Source organism: Anser anser (assembly GCF_964211835.1).
Source record: "Anser anser genome assembly, chromosome: 5".
NCBI classification, from domain to species: Eukaryota; Metazoa; Chordata; class Aves; order Anseriformes; family Anatidae; genus Anser; species Anser anser.
The window spans coordinates 11,107,799-11,121,095 of NC_139725.1; the positions used below are offsets into that span (position 1 = coordinate 11,107,799).

At 36.7% G+C, this 13,297-nt stretch overlaps 1 protein-coding gene across 8 annotated transcripts in view; it reads right to left on the minus strand.

The window, feature by feature from the left end:
• Positions 1 to 13,297, minus strand: part of GAS2 (growth arrest specific 2) — a 92,854-nt gene that overhangs the window by 64,273 nt on the left and 15,284 nt on the right. For all 8 annotated transcript variants that reach the window (XM_083838048.1, XM_083838043.1, XM_083838047.1 and 5 more), the window contains one exon: positions 10,645 to 10,769. In XM_083838048.1, coding sequence (XP_083694174.1) covers positions 10,645 to 10,769 — 125 coding nt within the window. The remainder of the gene's footprint in view (positions 1 to 10,644; positions 10,770 to 13,297) is intronic.

A 13,297-nucleotide genomic window follows, 5' to 3' on the forward strand; every position in this document is an offset into this window, starting at 1 on the left:
TGTTTTGATTGGCATTTTTTAAATTGGCATTTCATAATAGGCTTCTTAGTATCTGATGAGAACAAAAAGGGGCAATTCTCACACTCGCCTTTCCAGAAGATACCTACAGCTTATGTTTGATAGACTATTTGAAACTTTTTTCCCCACTGCAATCGCCAAAGCCAGAGCTAAATTAACATACAGTTAGTTGACCAAGTTAAACTATCCCAGCTTCTAAATTTCCCTCATTTATACGTAATTTAATGGGAACCATAGGAGGACTACATTTGTGTAAGCTGTTTGTGGTTATTTCATTATCATGCAACAGGGCCTGTGAATGACCTGCAACTGCATGTATAAGCTGAATTTTTTCCGTGGAATATAACTTGTTCAAATATGAATGCACTTTGACAGGACACATTTTAAAAGACATCTTATTAACCCATGACCATCCCTTATCAAATATCACATTCTTGAAGCGTAGATGATTCTCTTGAATATGAAAAATATTAAATTTTGGCAAAAACAACATATTTTAGTCTCAGAAATTTCAAAGTCACTTTTTCCCCTTAATCATTGTAGAAGAATCCAAGCTAAGGTCATGACAATGCTTAGAAAATTTGAGTCTGAATAGCTCAAGTCCATCAGAACACATTATAGGTTTTAAATTTTCATATTGAAAGATGTTTCCATGTTTTCACTTAGAGTGTGGTGTAATGCAGTTCAAACAACCAACATATTTCTTCGATCTATGGAATTATAGGGGATAGCATCTCACTGGCAGCCTGAATAACAAATGTAACCAGTCATTCAAATCCCTAGATGTAATTATTACAGTGCTGGGTATACTGTTGTGTCATGCCTCTTCTTCCTTTTCTCTCCACGATCAATCTCATGCTTTGTGATCCTTTGAAGTGCAAGGTGGGGATGGGGCATGGGGAGGTTTCCCAGCCCTTTCTGTAAGATTAGTTCCAAATGGTGCTTTACCTAACACGAGCCAAGTGTCAAGGAAGACCATGATAAAGATCACCCAGTCTAAAGGAAGACAGATTTATTTTTTTCAGATGCTTTATCTGTTCACTTTCTGGATTTCCAGATGCGTAACAAAAATACAATTTTTATGCAAATGCTGAAAACATTGAGAAAGAATTTTACACATAGCTCACTGCAGGTAAGTCTGACTCTCCAAAGTCCTTCATGATCATTTTAAAGAAAAATTAGGTCTTTGCCTTTATGATAAAGACTGATTTTCTGCAAGTTCTCCAATTAGAAACCACAAGGAAACTGCTAGAGCCCTGGGAATTCTACACTGGCGTAGAATTTAAAAGTGTCTGTGATTTGAAAAACATGTTGGAATGTTAATCTACACAGCCAAATTTCCAAACCAGCCTTAACTCACTCTCTAAGGTTGTGAACAAAGCTTTACTTTATACTTGAAGCATTTGGGGCCAATTTACATACACGTGCCCAAGTGGGAATACATGCTTATAAAAATAAACAAATTCAACATAATTATGATATCTATAAATTAGTGTCTAAACTTGAAAATGACTAATGTTTTTCCCCTCCTGCATTGCAGTCTTAACATGTGGCACTATATTCACAAGTACCATTTCAGAAATGTTTGCTCCTTTTATAAGTACAAGACTCACTATTGGTATCAAATCCTGTAGTTCTTATTTATTACTTCCTTCAAGCTGCTAACACTAAATCTGACTTAAGAAATGGACAATTGAGCCAAAGATAGTTTGTCTAAGTTATATTTTCTCTAATAATAATAATAATAATAATAATGATGATAATAATGATAATAATAATGCTAAGGTGTATGCAAGTGCCTAATCTTATGCTCCTGTTCCAGACATTTCCCTAACAGTCTATACAGAAAGCCCCATAAAATATCTGTTGGAAAGTTGCAAAAATTTTTATAGGTTACCTTAGAGACTTAAAATAAATAATAATAATAACAGAATGCATTTCACATAAGAAGCAAAATCCAGCAAATCTAAAAATGGCTGTTTATACTTCCTTTCCTTTCAAAAACTATGTCCTCCAATACTGAGGCTGGAGTAACGGTAAAATTTTATGAAGAAAATCCAGTTTGAGCAGAGATTTTGTGAAGAATCTAAGTATTGGTATTTGGTATTTCATTTAAAAACTGTGTTAACTAAATATCCCCGGGGGGGGGGGGGGGGGGTGGTGGTGAGAATGGGGGCAGGGGGAGGATTGGGGGCAGGGAGAGAGAGACACGATTTCTAGCTAAATGGTATTATTAGAAGTCAAAATTCCGTTCTCTTCTTTACCCTATTTGCAGTCTGAATCATTAGCATCTTTTCCAAAGCAGGAGTTAACAAGCCATTAGTTGCTTAAATATGCACTACTTTTTCCATCATAGTTACAAGATGCAAATTTTGAGTATTTCTGCAAGTTCAGGAAGGGGCAGAGAGAGAGGTATGCAAGAGAATCCCTGTCTCAGGTTCACTTTCAAGAAGAGCAAGGACGGTTCACGTGGTGATTAAACGTCCACATCTACTCCAGCTAAAAGAGAGAAGAAACCATTCTTTCCCCAGGACAGAGCATCAGCAGGAAGAATGACCTCGAAGAGACAGGATGCTTCAGAGCTCTTTCCAGTGCTGCGTAGCACTGTCCTCAACATGGTGCGTAAAGTGCACTTAAAAGCCGCTATGCTCTTCAACACATTCACCTGGAAAGTGCCAGGCAGACAATCACAGAATATCCTAGGTTTGTTGAAAAATCTCCTGTTACCATGTGGTAAGAAACAGAACCCTGTGCTACCATGCAATCCTTCTGCAGGCAGGAAAACTTGAGTTGTAAGAATTATTTGCTCAAGCACATAGGGTTTGTCCACATGACCATTTGCAGGCAAATCTTCCAGTATCTGCAAGAAATCTGGTAGCAATCCAGTTGTGCATATGACCACAAGCTCAGCAAGCTATTGACATGTCTGAGAAAGGTACAAGGAATTCGCTAACAAACAGCTTTACGGTCTTGTGGAAATGATTCCTTCCAGATGGATTAGGACTCATGATTCATTTCACAAGATTATTCTTTTCCTCTTCTAGCCACATCAGGGTGTCACTATAAAGACTAATACACAAAAAGACAATGCTGTACTTGATTTTTGTCCCTCCCGCGTAACTAAGAGCCATATCTATACTGTGTATGATTAGAAATTGGCTCCACAAGCTTTAGCTGAAAACAAATGTCTCCAGAAAGTACAAGTGTGCAGACAAGCAAATTGCTGCCACAGACCACAGAGAATCTGTTCATAGCCTGACCACATCCATGCAATTCTTGGCTCGAGTGTCAGGTTTACAGCTCGCGGAAAGCACCTGAACAGGGGCTATGAGACCACCAGACCTGCCAAGGCCGTGCAATGCTTTCCTGTGCCATGCAGCGCATACATAGTTGCCTAAGTGGTAGCTGGGGAGGCTTTCCTGTGGACTGACAGGCTTGAGGCATCAAGCTTACAGAATACCATATTTGCTGCAAGTTTATTCCTTCTACAGGACACAGGTAACCTTGAGAAATGAAGCCTGCAGTAAAAATAGGTTTGCATGTTGATCAGATCACGCTTTCAGTTTTGGCCATCCAGGGTATAAGAGGCGCAAGATCCACACTCTTCAGAGGAAGATACTTCAAGGCAAAGATAGAGAGAAAAAACTGCCCGAAGAAAGTATTTATTCTTAGCCCTTTCCCTTTGAACTTGAATTACACCTTCAGGCATGGAAAAACTTAGAACCTTTATAAATTTAAAAAAATCGATGCAATTCTCTCTGCTGTACCTATGGATGTTCTCATAGCAAGCATGCAAATCTGATTCTGTTTAGGAATCTGGTAGCCATATTCTTAATGTAAAATACCTTGTTGTTTAACGTTCAAAAAGCATTACTATAATTCAGAAAGACCTAATGAAAGAAAGCTATAAATGTACTGATTTTCATTGCATAACACCTAAATCATTTGAGGAAAGACTTTATTAAGGCAGGATCTTTTCTTTTTCAAGAAGAAAAATAAAGTTATCTGGTTTCACTTTATTCTTCCCCTTTCCTTTTTTGTTTCCTCCTTTACTTTTTTTTTTTCTTTCCTCATTTCAGTGCATTCCTTGGAGATTCAAATGTCATTTGCTACTTCTCAAGAGCTTCCAGGATTCTGATAATTTCTCCATTCACTTAATTCCCTTGATGCAAAAGAATAATTGAAAAGATAGAACAAGAATAAATGTATCTTTTGTTCTTGTAAATTGTTAGGGCAACCTAAAGCTGTTACTCGATCCTGACTCTCAATGGACTGGGAGATCAGTCAAATCCTAAACCAGATTCTCCTCTCCAGGAATATGACATTTACTAGATATTCTTGTGGCCTTGTTGCAGAGCAGAAAGCAAGCTCTTTGAGGCAGTAGATTTGCAAGCTAAGGTCTGTCTCCTATCAATGTTTACAGAACCATAGCTTTCCAGGTTCCCCATGAATGAGCTGAGTCAAATAACATTTTTCGTTTTCATAATGGAAACTACCTAATACTGATCACAGCTCAGCAAGTGGGATAGTAATACAGTTTGGCACAAGATGAGCTCAAAGCACTTTACAGTGTTCACAAATCAAAGCAATAATGTACAGTGAATAGTATTCCCAGGTAACAGATGTGGAAACTGAAAGCACAGAATGTATTCTCCCAAGAGCAAACAATAAGCTTACAGCTGAAATTGAAAGTGAATATGGTCTCCAGTTTATAATCTTGTTCTTTTGCCATTAGTCTCTTCTTTCAATATTGACAGAATTAAAGTCATTTCCCTGCCTTCTAGAGTCCTTTGCTTTACAGAATTCTGTCTCTACTTCCACAGATACACAATTCTCTTTAGAAGCACAAACGTGGAAAACTTCAAACAAACTCTAAGTTTTTGGTTGTGTAACTGAACAACGGTTTCTTAATTGAGATCCAACTTCAATATTAGATATTAAGGGCAAGAAATCTTCACCCAAAATCTCAGTCTAGATCTCTTAATTATAACTCTCAAAACACATACATTGCACTCCATTGGTCAAAATTTCACCGTAGGCAAATCTGCATGACTCCAGAGAAGCCAACGCTGTAACAGTGACCTGCACCCTCCAAGTATCAGATTCACTAAGTATATTTCCTGGCACAAGGGAAAGCTTTGGATGCGGAACCACTGCAAAATACACTTCAGTTACTAGGACTATGGGTAAGAGGTAGGCACAATTTCTTAACGTTAGGAAATGCATGAACGTGTGCATGAATAAATTGCTGCTTTCCCAGACAGTTTCAATGGAAATACACGTGTACCTACGAGGGCAAGATTTAGTGTTTTATACACAACAGCTTTTTTTCAGTGTACATTCAGTTTAATGACATTAAACCAGGATAATCTCAGCTCCCATTGGAAGAATGAAATTAAATGCATAATTGAATTAAATAGTTTAAGACTTCAGAAATACTTGCATCTGGATTTATTTTGTACTTGTACCTCTTTTATTTGCCAAATTACATCTAGATTGTGACTTCTTGAAAATAAGGTTGAATTTTAGATTTAGATTTGTTTTTCCAAATTATTTCTAGGGGAGATTTGAGTTGAAATTTATCTGATTAACCTCTGAGAACTCTGAGACAAGGAATGATTCAGCTTCAAACTGTTTTAATTCATTTGCCATGAAACCATTGTTTGCAGCGGAATATTCACAAATACATGTATGGCTTCAAGGATGGTGGGCAGACTATTACATCCTGCCTATTAAAATGGTGATAACTATTAACACAATTTATCCATGTTTATTTTAAAATCTTAATTAATGGGCTTACTAAACTAAGCCCAAGCAAATGTGGGCTCTATGCAGAGTGCACATGCCTTGATGCTTTAAATTTGTTTGTACAGCTGTGAGATTCTCAAATTAATTATCTGTCAGGAAAAGTAAAAGACTGCCAGGAGAGCATAGAGATGAAATCCAAGCCAATGGGAGAAAATTAAAAAATGGCATCCTGTGACATGAATCACTTTTACAGAATAACCTCTGCTATAATAATAAGTCTGTAGTTTCTAGACACAGATCATTAGCAGCAATACATATAGTTGCATCAACTTACTACCATTTAAGTGTCCAGCATTTATTAAGGTGGATATCAGTCATCTCCATGTCATTTTGTAAATGTACATAAGACATTATTATGACAGTAAGATCTCCAAAGAACTGAAAAAAAATATTTCTCTAAGCAGATATTACATAGTCACACTACTCAAACACCACACTCCCCATTCAAAACTCAAAGTTGTCTGAAGCAAAGGATCAGATACAACATCAACATTTTCTGAACCACTAGGTTTTGAAGCATGGTTTAGCTGCTGAACAAGGAAGAACATTATCTTCTGGGATTTGCAAAAGGATCTAGCACCTAACATCCTTTGAAATGAACAATTGTTACCTTTCTCATCATTAGAAATGGAAGTGTTTTTAATAGCCTGTTACTGTATGATTAACTAATCTAATGCCAGAGGTCAGGGAGTTAGACTTGTGACAGAAACACTCAGTATCTATTCTGACATCCCAAAGTACCTGTTAAGACATTAAGCTCAGGAGGGCGCTGAGCAGAAACTGCATAAAAGGCACCAGAGGCTGCCAAACTCCAGTGCTCTCAATCTCATATAACTGTTCTGGATAATAGATACTAAGCAGAGTCTGACTCAGGTGCTATTTTTAGCTGTAAGGCTTCAGTCCTAAAGGCAAAATGGTATTCCATGTGTATATAGAACTACAAGTACAATTTAATTTAAATTGATTTCTGTGAAGCGTGATCCTTGTGTAAGGATCCCTGCACAACCAGCAAGGTGTTCAGCCCCCAAAAGTGATAACCCACAAAACATAAGAGCAACCCTACTGGATCAGCCAAAGGCCCACCTAGACTAGACCAGCCTTAAGTAGGTACCTTCCAACCTAGGAAATACTAAGACAACAGCAGACACGTGATACCTCTCAATACTTTCTCAGGCTCCAACTACTTGATGATATGGGGACTTCGTGGGTTTGATGGGTTTTCTGCGTATTCAGACTTTTAAGGTCTTTCTTATTTGGTGTTTTCCTGAACCCAGGTCAACGTTACGAGTGGGTAACATTCATTGGCAAGACACTTCCAACCACTTCATAAACAAGAATCCCCTTTTGTTTGTTCGGCTTCTACCAGCTTCACTAGATGTCAGTTTTGTATAGGAAAAACTGGGAACATCTGCCACACCCTTCATGATTTTGCAGGTTCCATCAAGTGTACCCATTCTGCTTCTTTCCACACTGAAGAATCCTAACCTACGTAGACACTCTTCACAAAAAGCTACTCCCTTGATCTTTGTTGCCTTCCTATGACTCTTAAGGAAGACTTCACTCATCTGTTCCACACTTCTTAATCTCCTTTTCAGTTTCTTAAAGCTGTATTCCCAAGTGACATTACGGGCAGTTTCCTAACTCTGGAAAATGTTTCCAATATCCCAAAGCTTCTCCACACAATATAAAAAAGGAAGGGTTTATATCAATACCAGCCTCTTCCTTCCAGATCTGGAAGACCTGATATTATGGGAGACACAGCCTTTTTGGTTTATGCTTTCCCAATTTATTTCACGCTCCAAAAGGCTAATGCTGACCTCTGGGGGCCCTGAAAGATGAAGAGCATTCAGTCCTTTCTCATGAGAGGAAGTCATGCAGTTACGTTAAGAAACCAACTGCAATACTGACAGTGAATAGCAACTTACTGCACAAGTAATTAATTCAGAGGCAATACGATTTAACCTCTGTCAGTCTATAGACTGAACTTAAGAAATTATGACAAACAACTGGCCAATCAGTGTATGCAGAATTAGTTTTGTATTGTATCCTTACACATGCTGCTGTAGCTGCTCAACTAGCCAGACAGCTCCAAAAAGTTGCGAAAGCAAATTCCTGATCAGCAGTATATATCAAACAGGACAGGATATGTCATCTTCCTCTAAGACGAAACTAAAACCAAAGTATTTTATGGAGCTCTGCCATCTAGGAAGTAGCTTATAAATGAGGAAAAACTTGACTTATGAAAACAAACCAAATCTTCAAGCTTGTGGAGGGACTTAGTAAGATTCCCCCACCCCTATTATCTTTATCTTCAGCCTTATCCTGTCTCCTTCACTCAGTTGCAACCTGGTGCTGCCTGCAAACTGATCCTTCTGGCAGCCACACATTTACTATCAGTCTACTTCTATCTTAAAATAAATAAATAAACAAACAAACAATTCCAGGTTACATATATGAATAAATAAGCATGATATCTATTTTGACAGAGGCTGCCTCTATAGAACTTCCAGCTACCAGTGAAGTCGTCTGCTGCAAAGTACCTGGTTGAAAGACCATAATGGTTATGTTTTCATGTGCACAGAGAAATGACCAAATGGTTCCAAAATTCTGTATGTATTGTTAATGGAGAGCATAATAACAATAATTCAGAGGATGATTGTGGAATTCTTACTATGCTAAATTTCATACAGTATAATCTTCTTATAAATTTCCTTGGCACCACGAGTCAGATTTTCCAACGTGTATACAAGTCGTATTGCCTGGGACTGCTACACAGGGAATTACAATCTGAAAGGATAAGTAGTTCCCTAATAACCTACAATGACACAAAGCTATTATGCTGACATTTCTTTCAATTCTTACTAGACTAAATATGAAATAATATACATTGAGAAAATAGCAGTGGAGCATGTTTTCCATTTCATTGTATTCCCTGTTATACCAGTTTGACGAATAATGAAGACCAAAAAAAATCTTAGTAATTACAAATGTTGAAACAGCTTCTAATATAACTTCAGTTCAAAAAAAGGGGATCAGCTATTTGATATAAAGAAGGCCATATTGTCCACTGAAGAAGTTAATCTAAGAGTGGAGCACTACCTCTTTCCAGTGGCAGAACACAGAAGTACCAAACACTGATATATTCCTGGGTTATCTTTCCAAATGGCAGCTCTATCAAAATGATCCAGCATCAGATAAAGGTCTGATGATAGAAAACAAAACAAAAAATGTATATATATATCTTTAAAATGAATATTTTGAGTTTCTGAATATTCACTGGAATTTTATAGTTGTTGGTTAATTTACACCTATTATTTTCCTGACAGTTTTATATTAAAAGGACATGGCTTTCAGAGATGTCAATCTTAAAAAAGAAAGTAAAATGGCTTGCCATTCAGGATTTAATTGACTTTCTAGCATACCAGCTGGGCAAGATATGAAAAGGGATTATTTCAGAACTCTGTAGCCAAGTTTACCTTTGGGTTATTCACTGAAACTTTTAGTAGCTTTTGTTAACAACAATACCTTTTCATTTGCTTATTTTTAAGAAAAAAAAAAAAGTAATAGCTCTTTCTGCCTAGATAGCTCCCAACCTCAACCAAAAATACTGCCTTATTTGTTTCCTTAATTTGGGAATTATTGTGATGCTAACAGACCACTCCTTAGGTGAAGACAAGCTAGACCATATTATAAAGAGCAATTCAGAAGTCATCCGGTATTTCTACTCGCCAAATCTTGACTGCCAGGTCAAATATGAAATATGAGTTCCAGCTGTATTTTTGTCCTTGTGGGAGAAATTTTCCTTCCATCTCTGATTTACTTCTTATCACTTCTCCTCACAGCTATCTCCTCCTTTTTCTTTAGAGGAAAAAAATAAAATACAAAAATGAAAAAGCCTGCCTTAATGTAGACATTTTTTTCTACAACAATTCTAAGCTTGGAAACTAGAAAAAAAAACAACTTGAGCAGCTGCTGTTGACAACACTGTCAGTTCTCAAAACTGCTGATAAAACTTAACGGTGTGCCTGGATTTCTCCTCCAGACAAGTTATGAGAACATCAAGAAGACAAGATGCATTTTTTGCTTTCTGTCCTTGGGTGGTTTTTTTTTGTTTGTTTGTTTTAAACCTCCTGTGTATTTGCCTTTTTAGGTTTAAAGAAAGATGTATCTATTTCCAAAAAAAAAAGAAATAAAACACTTTCAGAGCAAATGAATTAATGTAAATGTCAACCATCTCATCTAACTTCTCTCAAAAAGACACTGCACTCTTTAATTTCTTCCAATAAAGCCAGCCTATGGTTGTGACCAAGCGAGATCTTAACCTGATCTTTGCACAGCTCTTCAGTGTCTTCTGAAGGTTTATGTTTTCCACATTATCTCTGCAGCTCTTGACTGAACTCCTTCCAGTACACCACAAGACCTTTAAATTCTAGACACCAAAAGTAACTATAGAATTTTATTATCGGCCTCCCTAAAGCTGTTTATGGAGGAAATGGCACCTCCCTTGGCTACTTAATATACCCTTCACAAATACATACAAGGATCACGTTTTCTCTGTTAGCTACCATATCACACTGCTAGATGCCGTTCAATGTCTTATTTTCCACATGTTAAAAGTCTTTTTGAGTACCCTCCTCTTGTAATTACTTTAGTAATTACCAAAGAAACATTCATTTCCCACAGTTTTACATTACTCTCTGCCCATTTGCAGAAACTCCATAAATAAAAACTCTTAACTGCACAGAAAAGTTCAGTACCAAAACAGTCAAGATATCTCAGATAATGATAATACATGCTAGAACATTTAATGACACTTACTTTACCAGGCTTGTTTGCCTCAAAGCTGTTTTCTTTAAATTTCTCCTGCAGGGTCTCAGCTAACCGACAAAGTAAGGCACCATTATCCAATTTCTCCATAAAGGTTTCTGCTGTTATTTCTCTACCTGAACAGCAAGCAGAAAGTTAGCATAGCAAAAAGTGTGCAACAGTATCGACTGCACTTATTAAAAAAAAAAAAAGACATTCTAAATACATCGACAACAACTTGAAAAAACATGCTTTAACTGAATAACTTGCATTACATTCAACACTTAGTGAATAATCTCACTACTATCTCACCAATACATATACAGCAAATTATTCAAAAATAACATGCTTTTGGGGGGAAGATATGTTACCAAAAAAAACAATTCCAGCCTATAAGAAATCACATACCTCATTTTACATAAGAAATTCCAGTGCTTTTAGCTGTTTTTTTTACCTGTGCAGCAGGTAGATGGTTTACACCAGTACATGTGGGTAGCTATGGCATAAGAGTTGCTAACACTATTACTGCAGCTTATTTTGCAACAGAAGGAGCAAACTGTGCAAAGAAGGAAATGACACTTTAGCAAGACTTCAAGACTTGATCCTGCAAAAATGTGACCAAATACTAATGACTGAAAAGCTCCTTCGAAAAACATTTTTCAGAAGAAATGTTAGATTCATTAAAAAAAAGAGAGAATCATAAAATTTCATGTCATGTATCTACTTGCCACACAAATTAAAATTTTCACCCAAAAGAACAGAACCAATAATTTGATTTGATATTACCATTCTGGCTGATAATATCAAATTATGCTGACTGGAGCAAAGCCAACTGCCTTCCATGACTCTGCCACTGCATCCTCCTGCAGGAGGAGATCCCGAGTGTCCCACAGAGAGACCTGCCTTCTGACGAGGCTGGACAGGCCAGTTGAGAAGGGAATCATTTGCCACCTCAAACTGAACTCCCAGCATCATGACATCATTTTCAAATTAAATTATTTATAATTCTTGTTGAAGCTTTTCATATTTTTACTGGAAAAATTTGCCTTCTCTTCGGAGACTCTTTGGACCAGCAGCTGGCTTGTTCAGCGTTCTTAACTTCTACTAATACCAAGAAAGAAACAAGACTAATTCTTGCTTTTCCCATTAAGACAGAACTTAGTTATTTGTTTTTTGTTTGTTTGTTTTGGTGCTAGTTTTGTTTGTTTGTTTGTTTTTGTTTGGTTTTCTTTTTTTGGGGGGGGCGGATATTTTCCTATGTCATTTGGAAACTGGAACACTATCAACTCATTTTTTCATAGGCTATTACACAGCAATCCCAAATAACTAGTTGTGAGATTGGTTGCCTATCCAATTCACATCCACTCCTGCTACTCAAAACTGATTTAAAAAAAAAAAAAGTAGGTAGAAGTCTGCCCACTGCTGGCTGATTGTTTTTTGCCACAGATTTTTGACCAACGAGCAGCTGCCTGACCAAATCAGTTTTCTACTTTTCCAGTCAGTGTGGGAAAATTTATTTTCCATGAGATGTCTGGAAACTGAAAGCATTAGTGTGCTTAGAGCTGGTTCACAATGTTTTTGCCAAAAAAAAAAAAAAAGGAAAAAATAGGAAAATTATGAAAAAGATTAAAAAGAACTAAAGCTTTTTCATTGAGAAGGCAAAAACAAATATTCAAAAATAAAAATGAAATATATAATCAGAAACTAATATTATATTCTAACATATTGTGATTACATTGTAATCTGATAATCAGTGTTCACTTACAACATTGAAGATAGCAGTATTATAAAGCAATATCAGTAAAAATGCTAAAGGAAAGGTTATTTGTCTAGGCCTTTGCCTGAAAATTGTTAGATACTTCAGCATCCTTTGGACAAAAAAAATGCCTAGCCTTTTCAGTTTGGTCAGTTACAGAATAAAGATTAAGACAAAGATCTTTTCAGCAATTCATTTTCAGATACAACAACAGACTTACATTTCTGGTTGAAGTTAAATCTTCTTTTTCAAATGCATTCCTCAGAAATATCTGTTTAATGTCAAGTTGGTTCTGTTTGTTTGTTTGTTTTTCCTCTCCCCTCCCTTAATTCTCTCTGCCCTACAGCCCACTTTATAGCTCCCATACACAGAAATTACTTCTCCAGGCAGAAGAGCAGTAGCAGCACTGCAGACATTGATCACTTATGCATAACTGACATGATTTTAGCAGTGCCTCTAATTCAGCCAAAGCCGTGTCTCAAAATGTAACAGGCCACAGACACAAAATTTGAGCATTTCAGCACCTCAAAAAACTCCATCACCATTCTAGACTCTGTTTTTTTCCCATTTGCGCCATCAGCATTTATGGCAAAAGGTATAAACCAACAGAAATCTGAAATTGAAATATTACTATGTTATAGGAACTGCTTCATTTTTAATGAAGTATTGGAATTTCTTAATAGACTCATTTTCTCTCTTAAAAATCTATTTCAAACATTTCTAACCTCTGCAAGGTTTTAGTTTTGTTCTGGAATGCACAATTACCTCTTGCATGAGTAAAAGAGAAATCACATCCTACCAATCTATTCTGTCCTATAATTTATAGATGCGATTTATAGATTTTACTGGTCAAGCCTTAAAAAAACAAAACAAAACATAACAAAACCCACAATACTTAAACCTGTTTAA